Genomic DNA, 17966 nt, shown 5'->3' on the forward strand with positions numbered 1-17966 from the left:
ATATGTTGCCTAGGCTCGAAATACCCTCCATACCGATACCTGTTCAAATAAAGTTAATAATAGTACATTACTATAATTTTTAGTAATTGATAGGAAAACCCATCTTAAGTTCACTCTACATTCACAAAATTTGCAGCCATGTAGGCTATACTATAGAGCATGATCCTGCCAAATTTGGTGAAAAACACACTATTACTAACAAAGTTATGCTAGGCCAAAACTGTCGCTTCTCTGCAAATTCAAGGCTATGAATGTCAATATCACTTGAAAGTGGAAATTTTCACATAATATATGCATATTTTACGTGCTACTTGCTAATGGGACAAATGCACATTCAAATCTCTTCATAAAAGAAATACACAAAACCTTTCATACCTGAAGCATCTAGCTTCCGGTTTCCCGACTTGTTTATTTCTTGCTCAGCCCCCTGTTGTGATCGGAAAAAAACAAGAGAATCGCCATCTTTTTCGACTGATTCCTAGCACGCTGTTCACCCGCCTTTTGTTTGGATTTTATGTTGTACTCATAACCTACGTATCGCCTCCAGTAATGACTCATTGGATGAATATTAGCTCAGATTTAGCCATGGAAATGATGTCATCACAAAATTAAATATAATCTCATTGTTGCAGATTCAATTCCATTTTCTTCTTCTTTAGCCTTCGTCCCGTTTGTAGCCGAGTCGGTTTGTCTCGATTATAGGCCTGATGCGGGTACAGTCGACCGTCTCTCAAATCACCATCTAGTGTATCAAGCCATCGTTTTTTCGTTGTTCGCTGTTTGGCCAGTTCTAATCAATTTCGATGTTTAGACAAGCTTTAGCAAGAGAATCCTCTTCACTACGAATGATATGGCCATACCATTGAAGACGCTTTTCGCAATTTTGAAGATTTTGTGTACAACAAAATTTTATTAATATCGATTCTGTCTGCCAGACCTGATTTTCTCGAAAACGGCTGAACCTATTGTCACGTAATTCGGTGGGAATGTGTGGTCTGTGAATCCCTTTGCATGTAGCAAGTGGTACCATTTTCTGTTCTACATGCGAAAGGTGGCTGCATTTTTTTACAAAATATATGACCGTGTGTATCAAATAAAAGGACTTAGTTAGTTAGTGCTTTTCGTCACTGGTCCTATTTTTAATATTGCGTGGAACATAGAGGAATAAAGACTCAACAATCGCTTTTTTCCTTTCCACCCCCGCTTCTATCCCTCGTTCGTTCCCGTCTCCACTCCCCTCCCATTACCCCATCTTTCCTTCTCCTCTTCCCTTCTTCCTCCTGCCACTGTTCCTTCCTCCTCTTCTTTTTTCCTTCCGTCCGACACTCTTTTCTTCTTTCCCTCCCACATTTTTCTCCTCCCCGGTTCAGATCTCTGGTTTGTATCTCAATTCCGCGCGGTGTCGCGCGTGAAAACTCAGTTAAAACGTATACAGAAAAAGAGTCTGCACCTCGCACATGGAGTTGAAAATCATGGCATCCAAAGAAAATCCTTTCCGGACTCCATACTCATCTCATACTTTTATATTGTGTGTTTTGGAGTTGTCGCCTATGGTAGTCTTTGAGGTCCCTATCTTGCCTTGGCATCTCACAGTCTACAATAATCATTAACGGGTGTATCATGAATTTTGGCACTAACTTCAGGCGTTTATTTGATTGCATAAACAAACACACAAATGTAAACCAATGCACTTGTCACACTTAACTGTACTCCTACTGAACTGTCAAACTCAAATTGTGCAGTTAGATCCATTCAAAATGTCGTACAAGCTCGATTTACGGAAATCTGTCGCCAACATGTTTGGCGGACTAAGTTCTAGTGAAATTCTTGAAATGTTCAAAGACAAGCCAATCTCTCGCAGAACAATTTTCCGTGTTCTGAAGGATTGTCGCGATGGTAAAGAGCCCGAAAACAAAAAGCAATGCGGTGGTCCATCCAAATTAGGTGCCAGAACAGTCATAAGTCTGCTATCAAGTGCGAAAAACAAGGTTGGTCAATCAACACGCAAATTGGGACGAAAATTTGGTGTTTCGATAGATACAGTCCATCGTATTTTGAAGAAAAACAACGTAATTTATCGTAAACGTCGACGCGCACCAAAATATACACAACAACAACTCGAAAAAATACCAAAATGCTGCCGTGCACTTCGTGACAAACACTTTGCGAATGGAAAATCCATAATTTTGGATGATGAATCGTACTGCACATTCTCGCATCATGAATTGAGTGGCAACGACGGTTTTTATACTGACAACATTGAAGCAACATCAGATGATGTTAAATATGCCGGCAAATCAAAATTTGAACCAAAGGTGTTGGTGTGGGCAGCCATTTCATCGAAGGGTGTTTCAGAGCCTTTGATTCGATCAAACAAATCAGAAGCGATCAATGCTGACATTTATATCGGCCAATGCTTGCCGAAATTAAAGCAATTCATCGAAAAACACCATGGTCGTGACGAAATAATGTTTTGCCCGGACCTTGCAAGCTGTCATTATGCAAAAAAAACATTGAATTGGCTGACTGAGCAAAATATACCATTTGTGCCGAAAAAGGACAATCCCCCAAACGTACCTCAGGCACGTCCAATCGAAAATTTTTGGGCAGTTCTCAAGCGTATGGTCTACGTCGGTGGCTGGGAGGTTCGAAACGAGCAACATTTGATTTATCGAATCAAGAGAAAGTTGAAGGAAATCGATCCATCGGTCCGCCAAAACCTGATTCGGAACATTCGCTCCACACTACGAAAAATCGAGGACCATGGTCCACTAAGTGTACTATAAATGTATTTTTCGACGAATCATGAACAGAATAAAGTACGATTAAAAGGATTTTTCAAATCGATTGTTTGTTTGCGAATGACATGCTTTTGAAGTTAGTGCCAAAATACATGATACACCCGTTATTTCCTTGAGCTGGTCCAAACTAAAAAAAGCAAATTAGCTGGTAACGAAGGTTCATGTTGACTTCATTTTTATCCTTCGTTACCAGCTTACCACTAAAACAAAAAGACTCCACACAACATACAGAAATTGTCTGGTTGCCCCAAAAATGATCTGACTAGCCTGAAATTTTTTATTTAACATAAAATTATCGTAAGGATATCGTACATTCATACGCGGTGAGATTCACGTTCCCAAAAGAGGCAAGCAAGCATGTGTTGATGTTTTCTTTGTTAAAACTGCACGTTTTCGGTTTGGTCAAATAGCTCTGCTATCGTGGTTGGCAATAATCCATTCGGTATGCTCATTTTGTGTATTTCCAACTCATATTTTCAATCCGATGCCTGCTAAAATGTAGGTTAGGTATAAAGTCATAAAAGTGAATCTTTCGATGAAAATGTATTTAAAGGATTATTTGCCCCATATCTCACCTCATCCTCTCTTTCGATCAGACTATATCAGACTCGCCAGATTGAATTTTCCAAACCCATTTCAGAATTTTTACATTTTGGAAGTTCGAACTTTCCCATTCCAAAATCAAATTTAGAATTTTTTCAATATTTTACTATAAAATGTTATACTAACTTTTTACGCCTGGGTAAGGATGGAGGGACATTCTGTGAGAGAAGCCTGCACAGCCTTCTCTGCAGAATTTAGTTGACGTAACTATGTGTTTTCCAGTTTTCTTGCAATTCTATCAAAAATTCTTTAAAATGGATTGCAACACAATTTTTGCAGCATGTAATGCATGTACCATCGGACCTGCTACTTAACCCTCTAAGAATGAGATAATTTTTGGGGGAAAGAATTTCGATAAAAAAGTAGAGCAATGAAAGTAGTTAAGGCAGCTGCTTTCTTCGCTTTTTTTCTTACCTCGGGTAAGTGTCTGAAAGTAATTAACAACCCCACAATTTAAATTTCTTAATTCAATTATCAGTGGACATTATTGAGGTTCTACAGGAAACGGCGGAATTAATTGTGGTCGCAAGTACGCGATTTTATATCTAGCGGTTATGAAAAACGGGAGCAAAACTTGAGATCGAATACAATAAAACAAATGGCACAAAATTGGTGAGCTTTTCACACTTTTTTCAAAGAATCCCAGCTCCATTCTTCTTCGTTAATCCCTCTATCTTTAAAATTAAAAAAATTTTTAAAAATTCTGAATTTGGAATAGAAAATGCTGGTTTTGAAACGGAAAAATCTGAATTTGAAATGGAAAACTCCGAATTTGAAATGAAAAATTCTGAAATTGGTTTGGAAAAGTATGAAGTTAATTTGGAAAGTCTTGAAATTAGTTTGCAAAATTCTGAATTTAGTTTGGAAGATTCTGAATTTGATTTGCAAAGCCTGTAGATCAAGAAACCGTTGATCAGTCTATTATTCTCGCCTAACACATAGAATTTAGTTCTATATTCATTGCGCCAGGTGCCGGAGATTTGTCAATGGATTTTTTTTTCGCGGTTGATAAAAATCTGAAAATTATGTTACAAATTTTATATAAAAATTTGCTCACCGTTGGTTCTCCTTTCGTAGGATTTCTCGGAAGAAGTTTGGCTGTTTTATAATCGATGCTGAGATATTTTACTTCCAGCATAGTGAGAAAAAAGATCAAATCTACGATTGTTAATGTAGGACGGTATCTTGCTTGAGGCATGTTAGGTCGATACAATCGTTAGTTTCTGAAAAAAATGTAAATCGTTAGGTAGGACTTAGGTTTCTTAATTTTCTATGAAGGAAAATTGACACTAGGATCGGCCTCTTCACAATATTCCTGTGACACATACAAGCATACACTGGTAATTACACTTTCCGCCATCAACGACATTTTATCTAAATTTATTTGGGCATCACTGTAAGCATACAAATTGCAATTCATACATGAAATTCTTACCGGAGTATACATGGCTACTAGTCTAGTTATTTACGGTAGTTGATGTTGATACGACGCGTTTTCGCGATATGTTCAAAAAAGATAAGCAGCGGCGCGCGCTTTTTTTAATTAACTAAATTCTCTTGACCTAATCAAAGAAAATATGGACACGATTACGATTCGAATGAATCGATCGATCTGAGAGCCAGGTCGATAGTAATTGTACCATGTCAATATCACTACGGAGAGCATCTTGAAATTACTATTATAGTAAATGCCAAGGTCTCTTTTTATTATGGCCGCATGCCGGATTGTTTATGATTTGTTGGTGTAATTTTTACGGTCTGTTAATTGATCTGGATATATTGTCTTCGATAAATGATATGATCTACTTGCTAGTACCGGGTCCGATATCTGGTCCATCCTCCTTGCCGGTAGGAAGGTTGTAACTCACCGAAATCAGTGCCGAGACGAATATAAGATCGATATGCCGTAAAGCCGGTTAACGTAACTCATATCGGAATATTTAATGCCCATTAGTGTGATAAAAATGTTGGATCATTTCGTGTTCAATAAATCATTTGAACCATGTGGTGGTCTAAATCAAACCTAATCGAAGTGGCACCACAATGAGAGGAGATATTGAAAAGAAAATTGGCTTAAATTTATCAGTTGAAAATGTTTAATGGTGGCAGGTGATACCCTTTAGATTTTGCGATGTGTGGTGATAACAAATCAGATTGTGTCGCTATCAATCCCTGAAGTTTCGTCTTGGTTAAAGTGTTATTCCCAACATCAAGTACATAAATGCATACTTCCCTCTGCTTGAGTCACATGGAAGTAGATGTTTAGTCCCTGAAGGAGACCCTTTGGTTTGTGATTGTGTGGTGCTTCCCTGCTTATTTAAGTTTCCCCAAAACACACGTTTATTACTCCCTAAACAATTTGATATTAACAATGCTTTTTCTATTAATCTATGTGCATAATAGGATGCTGGTGCAACAGTGACAAAAAGTTCGAAGAAGGACGCGAGTGGCAAAGAAGCGAAACCAGGCACAAGTGCATCCACCTCCAAATCGCCCAAGAAACCAACGAAACCGCGAAGAAAATTACGGAAACCGAAAGTTGAGATTGAATATGAAGTGGAGACTGAGGCCAATTCAACACGGCAAAGTGTCCATCACTGAGGAGGTAGACCAACTTTTTACATTGAAATATTTTTGTAAAATAATGTGTACACTTAAGTTTTAATTTACGTTAAGTTTCAAAAAAGTTTATTGCATTAATAAAAGACAACATTTGATGCATATGGGATATTTGTATTTTGATGGGAAAACGCTGGAACCTGCGCATTGTTCACTTTTAATGCTAGATTTGGTTTGGTATAAATGTTTCCACAACTGCTCGCGAGATAAGTTATTTTAACATAATGTTTGCTTTTATTGGGGTTTTAATGTCTAAGATTCTTATATAATATGCACTATTTCTGCAATCGTGTGTAACAGAAGATTGTGAAGTAGAACTGATTATTGCGATTAAAGGTTTACTGCTTTGTTTTGCAGGAAAAAAATCTAATTTCCGGGGTAAGGAGACATTGACCACTAAAGCTTAAACTTTTTCCTGCAATTATTGTATTAAGCAGATCAAAGGTGCTGATGATTTCTTATTTTATCTTAAGACCTAAAACAAGGAGTCTACAAATCTTTCGTTTGGTATAGGGCGGTCTCATGATCTTGGGAGGTGACCGTTGACAGCTACAAGGAAATATTCTTGCGTTACACTAGCTAGTTTGGGAAGGCGAAGAGATGTTATTTTTGCTGTCTCTCACCTTATTATGTGGCTTACTGTTTCAACCTATCGAGCTGCATTTTTAACTGATAGTCCCATCCTATTTGCTAGACTCAAAAGATATTCGATTAGGTCAAACTTCTTTTCATGGTTTGTAACTACGCAAATTGTATACATCCATCGTATGGCGGGGCAGTATAATATGTTATGAGAGGTCGTCTCGTTGTCCGCGTTGCAAAATCTGCATGTTGGGTCTGCGGTAGAGACAAACAATTATCCAAATGCTCATCGGTTACAAGATCTATTAGTTTTTTTGAAAGAAATATTTATTTTATTCATCATCAACGACGCAACAACCGGTATCCGGTCTAGGCCTGCCTTAATAAGCAACTCCAGATATCTCGGATTTGCGCCCGGGTCCACCAACTCGATATCTATAAAAGCTGTATGGCGTCCTGACCTACGCCATTGCTCAATCTCAGGCAGGGTCTGCCTCGTCTTCTTTTTCTACCATAGATATTGCCCTTATAGACTTTCCGGGCTGGATCATCCTCATCCATACGGATTAAGTGACCCGCCCACCTTAACCTATTGAGCCCGATTTTATCCACAACCAGACGGTTGTGGTTTCGCTTATAGTTTTCGTCGTTATGCAGGCTACGGAATCGTCCATGTAGGGGGCGAAAAATTCTTCGGAGGATTCTTCTCTCGAACGCGGCCAAGAGTTCGCAATTTTTCTTGCTAAGGAGTTTCCGAGGAATACATGAGGACTGGCAAGATCATAGTCTTGTACAGTAAGGGCTTTGACTCTATGGTGAGACGTTTCGAGCGAAACAGTTTTTGTAAGCTGAAATAGGCTCTGTTGGGAGCCAACAACCGTCCGCGGATTTAATCGTCATAGCTGCTATTGGTTGTGATTTTCGACCCTAGATAGGAGAAATTTTCAACGGTCTCAAATTCGTAGTCTCCTATCTTTATCGTTTTCATTTGATCAGTGCGATTCGATGTTGTTCGTTCTTAATGTGCAACCCAAGATCTCGCCTGCTCAATTTGGATGAAGGTAGACTGTACATCTCGGGTTGTTCTTCCCATGATGTCGATACCGTCAGCGTAGGCCAGTAGCTGGGTGGACTTGAAGAGGATGACGCCTCCCACATTTACATCGGCATCACGAATCGCTTGATAGGGCATCTCCTTGTCTTAGACCATTGTTTATGTCGAATGGTCTCGAGAGTGATCCCGCTGCTTTTATCTGGCCTCGCACATTGGTCAGGGTCAGCCTAGTCAGTTTTATCAATTTCGTCGGGATACCGAATTCTCTCATGGTCGTGTACAGTTTTACCCTGGCTATGTTATCATAGGCGGCTTTAAAGTCGATGAATAGATGATGCAACTGTTGTCCATATTCCAATGGTTTTTCCATCGCTTGCCGCAGAGAAAAAATCTGATCTGTTGCTGATTTGTCTGGAGTGAAGCCTCTTGGGTATGGGCCAATGATGTTCTGGGCGTATGGGGCTATCCCGGCTAGCAAGATAGTGAAGAATATCTTATAGATGGTATTCAGCAATGTGATACCTCTATAATTGTTGCACTGTGTGATATCCCCCTTTTTATGTATGAGACAGATGATGCCCCGTTGCCAGTCGTCATACTTTGAGCATCAGTTGATAAACCACTTGGTGTAATTGGGCGCCTCCACATATAACCAATTCGGATGTAAATCCATCGGCTCCTGACGACTTATGATTTTTAAGCCGATGAATTGCACGAACTGTTTCTTCTATACTTGGTGGTGGCAGCATTTTTCTGTCGTCTTCAGTTGGCAGGACCTCCAACTCGCCGATATTTTGGTTGTTGAGCAGTTCATCAAAATACTCAACCCATCGCTCCAATATGCCCATTCTGTCGGAAATCAGATTTGCGTCTTTATCTCGCCAGATGAGCATCGAGGCGTATAAGGCTTCATCCCTTTGACTTGTCGGTAAAACTCCCGCGCCTGGTACGGTTGCTCGCTGTACTTTTAAAATTCACAGACTTGTTGGTTCTCCCAGACTTTCTTTCTCCGCTCGACGGAGTTCGTGATAAGTCTCTGCGCGTGCCCGCGTTCTTTGAAAATGCAACATTACTCGGTATGCGGCATTCTTCCGTTCCGTAGCTAGGTTACATTCATCGCCAAACCAACCGTTCCGACTTTTTTTACGGCTGGGGCCAAGTATCTTTGTGGCCGTATCAATGATAACGTTCTTCAGGTGGTTGCGAAGATCATTTGTTGATGCTTCAGCTTCAGGACGTCTGTTGACTGCGGTTATTGCGGCATCCATTTCCCTCTTATAGGTGTCGCGGAGGGCTGTGTTGTGGATGGCTTCAGTGTTAACTCTCACCTGATTGTCAGAGGGGATTGTAGGTGGTGTTGCAATTCGATTTCGGAACACCATGCCAACGAGATAGTGGTCCGCGTCTATATGGGCCCCCTTATATGCTCTGACATTCATCAAGGCTGAGAAGTGGCGGCGTTCGATCAACACGTTGTCAATTTGGTTGAAAGTGGTCTCATCTGGAGAAGCCCACGTATGTTTGTGGACCGCTTTCCGCGCAAACCAGGTACTTCCAACAACCATTTCGTGCGATACTGCTAACTGAATAATCCGCAGTCCGTTATCATTGATATCCCTATATAAGCTATGGGAGCCGACGTATTGCCTGGATACGGGATCCGTCCCTACATGACTCCAAGTGTGATTTTGATATCATACTTGAGACAGGCTTTGAGTGTCCGCTCAGCTGCCTCATAGAAGGTTTGTAATCATTGGTTGGTATTTTATTTCCGTTATTCTCATTTGGCAGACCATGAATTTCACTTAACAGATCGATGCTTGTCTTGAAAAATAGTTAATTTGTCTTGAAACACCGTTATTTTCATTTCTTGAAACGTTAATTTCGTTTGTTAAAGCGTTCATTTCATTTGTTGAAGCATTAATTTCATTTGTTAAAATGTTAATTTCATTTGTAAGATCGTTAATATGACTTATATAAGCATCAGTTGATGATTTCGTCGCCTCCATTTTAAAACAATTCGCCTGTGATTCCATCGGCTCCTAGCGACTTATGGTTTTTTAAAACGATGAATTGAACGGACTGTTTCTTCTATACTTGATGGTGTCAACATTTGCCCATCGTTTTCAGTTGGCGAAAATCCAACTCACCGATATTCTGGTTGTTGAGCGATTTATCAAAGTGCTCAATACATGGCTTCAATATGTCCATACGGTTGAAAATTACATTTCCCTCCTTGTTTCGACAGGATGAGCATCGAGATATAAATAGCTCCATCCTGCTGACTTTCTCGTAAACTTCCGCGCCTGGTGCGGTTCGTCCCTTGTACTTTTCGAGTGCACAGACTTGTTGATTCTCCAAGGTTTCTTTTTCCTATTTGAGAAATTGGTTCTTCGCTCGACAGAGTTCATGGTAAGTCTCTGCCCATATCCGTGTTCTTTCAGATTGCTGATTGCCCGACATGAAGCATTTTTCATTCCCCTGCTAGAGTACAATCATTACCGAACCATTCGTTTATGGCCGTACAAACAATAACGACCTCCAGAGAGAGAGAGTCGTGAAGATCAATTCATAATACTTTATCTTTATCTGTCTGATAGCTGCGGTGATCCGGGTTTCCCCTTTCCTTTATAGGTGTTACGAAGGTGTTTGTTATGAATGGCTTCCATGTTTACCCTTACCTGATTGTCAGAAGCGATTCGTGGGGGTGTGGTTATTCGCACCTGAGGTTGTTATCCGAGTCTATATTGCCTGAGATAGTTAGCCGAGTCTATATTGCCTCTCCCCCCCCCCCCTTATTGTTCTCACATTCATCAGGGTTGAGAGGTGGCGGCTTGCGATTAGCACGTGGTCAATTGGGTGTGGGGAGATCCACGTTTGTTTGTGTACTTCTTTCTGCCCAAACCAGGTACTTCCATCTTGATAGATGACACTGCTATTTGAACAATTGGAAGTCCGTTGTCATTGGTAATTTTACGCAAGTGATGGGAGCCGACGCATCGCTTGAATACCGGTTCCATTCGTATATTTTCCAGTCTCCCCTGTAGGGGCATAAACGCTAATGAAGCTTATATTTCGAAATTTGCTTGCAGGCCCAGAATGCCCTTCGTTTATATTTAGCCGATAAAAGAAGCTTTAATTTTTGGCTGACTAGGAAACCTACTCCGAACTCATGGTTTACTGGACTGTCGCTATAATATATGGTGTAGTGGCTCCTCTCCAGAAAACCAGTCCCTGTCTAACTCATTACTCGTAACACTCTGTCATTAGCCTTATATTGGGACAGGGTATCGGGTACCTGCTGGGCAACTTTTGGTCCATTGTCGTAAAGTAAATCCAGTCCAAGGCCCCTTTCGTGGTTTCGCAACAATTGTTCTCCGCGTAGGGCTGGAAGCCGACATTCAATAAGTAGTGTCTCGTCAGAAACGGGTTTTTGTAACAGTTTTAAAGGGTCTCTAATATTCTCCGTACATTGCAGGTCTTGCATTCAAGCGATCATATACTGTGTCTGCAAACTTGCCGGTAGTTATTACTGCTAGGTCGTCCGCAAATACTTGCGCGAAGACTTTTTTGTCCTCCAGGAACCACAGCAGGGTATCCATTACCAAGAGCCATAACAGTGGAGAGAGAACCCCTCCCTGTGGGCAGCCCCTGCTTCAATAGACTTCTGGCCGACCGATATGTGGATTTTTCTCCACTCTAACATGTGAAGGATCCAACTGATTAGCAGCGATTCGAATCCATGCTGTCTTGACGCATCACAAACTGCCGCGAATGAGGCATAATTGAAGACACCTTCGATGTCCATGAATACGGCTAAGACGTATTCTTTTTCGAATATCGCCTTTTCAATTTTTGCCGTAAGTTCATGGAGTGCTGCCTCCGTGGATTTGCCTTTCTGGTAGGCGTGTTGCCACTTAGGAATGTGTATATCCCCTATGAACCAATCTACTAGTCTTTCTAGTCCTTTTAGCAGGAAGGACGTTAGACTGATCAGTCGGAAGCTTTTTGCGTCTTTGTAGGTAGGTTTCCCTGGTTTGGGAATGAATATCACCTTCACATCACGCCACTTATTTGGAATATAAGCGATATATATTCCGAATATGTGGACCCAGGGCAAACATTCCCTCTATTACTAGCGCAGGAATGATGCCATCCGGACCTGCAGACTTGTATCTATGGAACGAGTTAAATGCCCATTTTACTCGCTCCAGTGATATTACTTTGTATGCACCTGTTGGCCCCGAGATTAGATTTTGGATGCTGCCTGGGAAATGCACTTCAAGCAAATGGTTTGCTGTTTCTTCATCGCTTTCTGTGTATCTCCCGTTCTGTAAAGGTAAATAATCCAGTTTCTTGCGACGTTCTTTAACCAGAATCCGCTTCAGCTTTGAGGTTGCCTCAAGAGAGTAGGTCTTTTCTCAAAAGTGTCTCCATGACGATCGTTTAGCCGATCTTATGCTCTTCTTTAGAGCCTTCTCTGCCTCTTTATAGCGATTTCAGCTAGCGCCTGAATCACATTTCAGAGCACGATTGAAGAGCATCCTTGTCGTTCTCCTCTGTTTTGCCAAATCCGAATTTCACCATGGTATTTAACCCTTCTCTGGCATCTTGAGTGGAGAGCTTTCTTCGAAAGCTTCTTTCACGCTTGTTGTGATCATCTGGGTTGTCTTTTCAATTCCAGCAATGGATTTGATGCGCTTCTCAGGGATCGTGACTTGGGCGCTCAATTCTATTTTATACATCACCCAATCTGTTTTCCGCGGATTCCGAAATGGAGTGGGTGGAGGTGGATTCATGCCCATTAGGAAATCAATGCGTCTGTGATCCGAGAGTGTGATATCGTTTGATACTCTCCACTCTCCAATCAGAGCCGCGATATCAGGAGATGCCACCGTGATGTCGATAACCTCTTGCCTGACCACGTTGAAGAAAGTGGGTTCATTACCCAAATTAAGGATCTGCAAATCGGTTCCTACTAGATACTCCAGTAGTCTCGATCCTTTTACATTGATGTTCGAGCTTCCCCAGTATATGTGGTGAGCGTTGACATCACATCCTGCTATTACCCCAATGCCTCTACTTTTTGCATATTGGATAACTGTGATGAATGGTCCCCTGGGAACGTCTTCTGCGTCATAGGGAAAATATGCAGCGCACGATAGTATCTCTTTGCCTCCCTGTTGACTTTTTATGGTTAGTTTAGCCGATGTGGTGTCGCCATCACATAGGTCATTAACCAAGTTAGCCTGGAAGTCTTTTGAGACTACCATGCGGGAGCGTGGTCGGTCACTTCCATGGGTATACATATTCTGAAAGTAACTATTTAATTGTTTTTTTTAATCTAATTGCATGCAATTAGTAGTAATTCTTCTCAACTGAGGACATACGTACCTATTGTGCTGAATAATTCTTTTGAGGAAATATATAATTTTAACTGACGTAGATTAGCTTTGATTTAAGATCCAACTTGAATTCTGTTTGTAATCTGCAACTCGAAAGCCCGTCCGAAGCCTTGGCAATCTTTAAATAGATAGATAAGAATCCGCTTTAATGGATTTTCATGTTTTATCTAAACTCAGTGCTTTAACTTTTATTGGCAGTAACGACTGGGTGAATGGCACAGCTATTTGATTTAGTCTATTTTTACAAGAATACAAAGCAGTTAAGGATTTTTTGGCTTTCAGGGTAGTAAATTCACCAAACTTCCACTCTCTCTATTTGCATGAAAAAGGTTTGTATAGTTATTAGCTTACGAGCAATAAATCCTCATTTATAGTTACACACTCTACGGTTCAATTACAAAGCACTTTCCAACCCTTCAATTTTATGCTATGCAAAATTGTTAACTATAAAAAGCCATTATATAAAAAGTCGCTTGACAGTGGCTGTAATAAGTATCTATAATGGCAGTCTGAGTATTTGCCACGAAAAAAACGATGAATTGTGTTTACCTTAATGGCCATATGAGAACAGATAAACATTAAAAATCACAGGTTGGATAATTTGCGGAAAGCGACATGGTTCATAGTGCGACATTGACACGGAATACCGATGTGTATTACAAAGTAGTTTTGCTTCTGCTATTTGGCTAGGTGATGATGCGGCTTATTACGTCCCTGAAGATAATTTCGATTTAACTAGTATATTCATATCTTTTACTACAGTTTTAAATGCATAAATACAAACTGGGTAAATTTACGGATTTCGTTAACAAGCTCTTTTGGTTGTTGTCTCTATGAAATCCAGGGTCTTTGTGCTTGCAAAATTAGCTACGGAACATTTTCCATTAATTTGGACTTCTATGTGTTTTGGCGAATCTTCGCGCTGATATTAATGAGAGAGCCCCAGGTTACAAAAATAGAAGCACGATTGAATGAAATGTGGATATGCCATGCAACCTTCGATAATAAATGTCGCCTGTTGGCATTAGTTCCGTTATCATCGGAATTCGTGTGAACTCTGCATTTAAATAATAGGATAGATCGTTCTCAATGGCGAACCCTTGTTACGATGTGAGTCAGCCACATCTTAGGCGCCAACTCTGTTACGTAGAGAGCAGACGTGGCATCACCTTGGCACCAACACGGTCACCAAAGCTGTCACCCGAGCTAAACTACTCTAATAGAGACGTAAAGTCTCGAAGCGGATTGCTACCACCGAACATTTCTTCACCAAAAGAGCTAAACTGTTTAGCGGCCTAATAAGGGAGGGGAGAAAATCACAAAAAAAACGCTAACGCGCGCGGGATGAACGGGGAAGGACTAGTTCTGAGCTGACTCTGGCACCTTTGCGACGAATGGACCCGCCTTCCTTTCCTCTTCATGAGGACCAGATGAAATGATGGCGTTGCGGGGGCCCACCCCAACCTAATGGTTCACCTCCTGCCGCTTCAAACATAAAGGGGGACCCTAAATAATTGGGAGAACTGACGGTTTCCTGGGGAGGGAAGGGTGATGAAAACAATCTAACATGCATGGAAATTAGAAGTTAACTTCTATTCATGCATGGGCGGCTTGGTCGGATTATGCTTCAGGTTAAAGTTGCATAATTCGGCAAGTCCTCACACGACCTCCTCGTGGTGGCCGCTGGAAACTGTCTTCAGACGGGCCAAGAGTGTGTAGGGCCGGGCTGGGAGTAGGTTCATCCAACTGACTAGGATCTGCTTGTCTGCTGGTCATGTGCTAGGGGCAGTTAAGTTAGTCCTTGAGGGTTTAACGTGAGCACCTGTCTTGCGACTTAATTCCACGGTTTTCTTAAGACACGGATTGATTTTGTAACCACAATCAGAGCCCCGCTGAGACAAGCAACAACGGTACCAGTCTATAGAAAGTGCATCGCTTAGCATTCATACTGGTGGATGCAAGACCTACCTAAGTCTCTACCGAACTAAGGAGTACGGTACCCGTGTTGAAACGCAACACCACGCCGAGGCCCGAAGATCTCTTCTCACTTGAGCATAACCACAACCACCATGAAACTCCCACTAGGGGGCCTACCGCAAATAACCGAGCTGTACTCACATAGAGCGGGAGTTCACCCGAAGTATGAGAGTCCAGGAGCTATCCCGGTTCCCATGGTACCAGTATACCCCTGGTAAGGTTTCGTGACCAATTTGCCACTTCAGATAAGTCCCCGTGCAGACTTGGGTCTGATCGCCCTGATTAGGCCTTTGGAGCATTCGCCTACTGCATCACGGCCACCTCTGAGCACCATGTGCTGGGGGCAAGTAGATCTGGCGGGGGGATGGACTGGCCCTCCCCGCACTGGAGAACGTGCTAATAGGACCCTAAGCCAAGGTGGAACAACATACGCCGAGGGCTGCGTGGCCAATGGGGAGCTTGGTCTTTAGTATGCGAACTCTGATTACCTTGGGCATCTTCAGTTTCAAATAAGACCCTTACCCTGGTGGCCGGGCCAACCAGGGTGGATATTCTTTCTGGACTACTCATGGGACCAAGACATGGACTCAATTTTTAAACTGTAAAAAAACGACGATAGAAGAAGAGGGGGTGATGCCAGGCGCATCATCGGAAGACAAGCTACTGGTATCCAGCCAGGAGACAGTAGCTGCCGAGAGCAGTACACTCGATGCCAGTCGTAGCACCGCTATGCTGAAATCAACCGCAGGGACCTACCGGAGCGAGGCGGCAGACGGACTAGTAGCTTCCAGCCTGGAATCCACTGCCATCAAAATTGGTATAACGAGTACCAGACATAGTACTTCTAACCCGAAACCCTCGACGTCCAGGGATTCCTCGAAAGTGAAAACCGACAAGAACGTAGGTTGCCGGAAACTGACTAAGAAGCGAAGGTCCACTGGTGTCCTGCTCAAGAGCCAGTACCAGAAGGCTATGCATACTCTCAGCAAGATTGCTAAGAATAAGGAAGCCGGTACTGTCGACGAGCGGGATGAAAAAACCTCGCTAAATATCACGGCGGATGGTAATTCTGCAAGCAGCAAACTAGCGTCGGACATGTGGACCAGTGTTGAGGCCGGGCCTGTTGATAGGGGATCTGGGGCAGCTCGAAAATCAACGAGAGAGGTGAATAATTCTCTGCTTTTATTATTACTCCAAACGTATAGGTGTGTAACAGGGGCAGTACACCAACCTTCCATTTCCCCTGCTCGGAAAACTGTGACGGTTGCGAGGAGGTCCTTGATATCACCTTAAAAACCGACAAAGATTGAAGAGTGTCTGACCAGAGATTTTTCTCTGATCACAGTTAGATACTTTTCAGTCAGTTTAGATCCCGCCGCAGAGGTCTCCAAACTCTTCAGAGACCTCAGGAGGATCGACTGGAGAAAGTTTGATCAAGTAATTAAGAACAAACTCTCCAGTGCGGAAGTTGGTAAGATTGGCACGACAGACGAACTGGAGTCAAAGGTCGGGGCTCTGGAAAAGGCTTTCGATACCGCCTTTAAAGTCTAGTGCCCTACTAAGTACAGCAAAAAGACACTGCCACCGTAGTGGAATGAAGATCTCTCCAGCCTCAGGAAGCTGACCAGAGAAATCTTTAACATCTGCTACAGGCATAAATATTGGCAGCCATACAAGGACTGCTTGAAGAAGTACAAGCCGGCCATCAAGACCGCCAAGAGGCCATCGTTTCTTAAAAAGTCGGAAGGCTCTTGGACGGAATCTTCTAGTGAAACCTTGGAGCTGCTAGTTCAAACGCACTTTCTGGCTAGCGAGAGGAACAGTGAATGAGAGTCTTGCTTGAAGGGTTTACGATATCAAATCGGAAATTACCGAGGATAAGATCGGTTGGGCTATAGGGCTATATGCCCAGATAGCATAAAGCCAGTCATGCTACAGAACAGCAGGAAAGGGTTCAAAAAAAGTGAAGCGATGGCGGCTTTACGGTTTCTTACCAGGGAAGAGGCAAATCGTCAGACGCTGCCTCACCTCTGCCCTGAAAACCACGAAAATTCACAAAAAAAGTTTAACAAAACACCAAAAATTTTGCTTTCAATATTTTTTGATAATCCTAGTTTGCGGACTGTGATTCAATCCGCACGTTAAAATGCACTTTACATTTTTTCTTTTAGATGATCACAGCGCCTTCTAGCGTAGTAGCAGAAAAACACCTGTTCTTGGAGATGGGTGTATAAGTTGGCCTGCATTTCAATAATGAACTATGCTATCGAGCTGGAAAAATTACTACGCATGCCCAAGATATTAGTAAATATATGGTAGAAAATCGTGTTTGTAAAACCCTCCAAGCAAGACTCTCACTCACAGTCCATCTGACTGACCGGAAAGTGCGTCTAAACTAGCAGCTCCAAGATTTGACTAGAAGATTCCGTCCGAAAGCCTTCCGACTTTTTAAGAAAGTTTGGGCTCCCATGTACCTTGGACAGAATCTTACTGAGCCTCGCTGATTCGCTGGTGCTTTCGATGTTCTGACAATAGTCCAACCAAGACCGCCTCTTGGCGGTCTTGATGACCGACTTGTACTTCTTCAGACAGTCCTTGTATGGCTGCCAATATTAATGCCTGTAGCAGATCTTAAAGATTTCCCTGTACAGCTTCCTGAGGCTGGAGAGATCTTCTTTCCACTACGGTGGCAGTGTTTTCTTGCTGTATGAGAATTTAAAGGTAGTATCGAAAGCCCTTCCAGAACCCAGACTTTTGATTCCAGTTCTTCTGTCGGCCAATCTTGCCAATTTGCTTGGTCAAACTTTCTCCAGTTGATCCTCTGGGGCCTCTGAAGGGTTTGGCACCCCTGTTACACACCGATACTTTTGTAGTAATAATAAAATCAAAGAATGACTCACCTCTCTCGTTGATTTCCGAGCTGCC

General features: G+C 42.1%; 1 protein-coding gene across 1 annotated transcript in view; it reads left to right on the forward strand.

The window, feature by feature from the left end:
• LOC119656793 (protein MAK16 homolog) overlaps positions 1 to 17966 on the forward strand; it is a 53624-nt gene that overhangs the window by 24380 nt on the left and 11278 nt on the right. Inside the window, exon 5 of the mRNA XM_038063401.1 lies at positions 5808 to 6009. Within this exon, the coding sequence (XP_037919329.1) occupies positions 5808 to 6005 (198 nt within the window). The 3' untranslated portion in view covers positions 6006 to 6009. The remainder of the gene's footprint in view (positions 1 to 5807; positions 6010 to 17966) is intronic.

The sequence above is a fragment of the Hermetia illucens genome, chromosome 5 (genome assembly GCF_905115235.1).
Source record: "Hermetia illucens chromosome 5, iHerIll2.2.curated.20191125, whole genome shotgun sequence".
Classification (NCBI taxonomy): domain Eukaryota; kingdom Metazoa; phylum Arthropoda; class Insecta; order Diptera; family Stratiomyidae; genus Hermetia; species Hermetia illucens.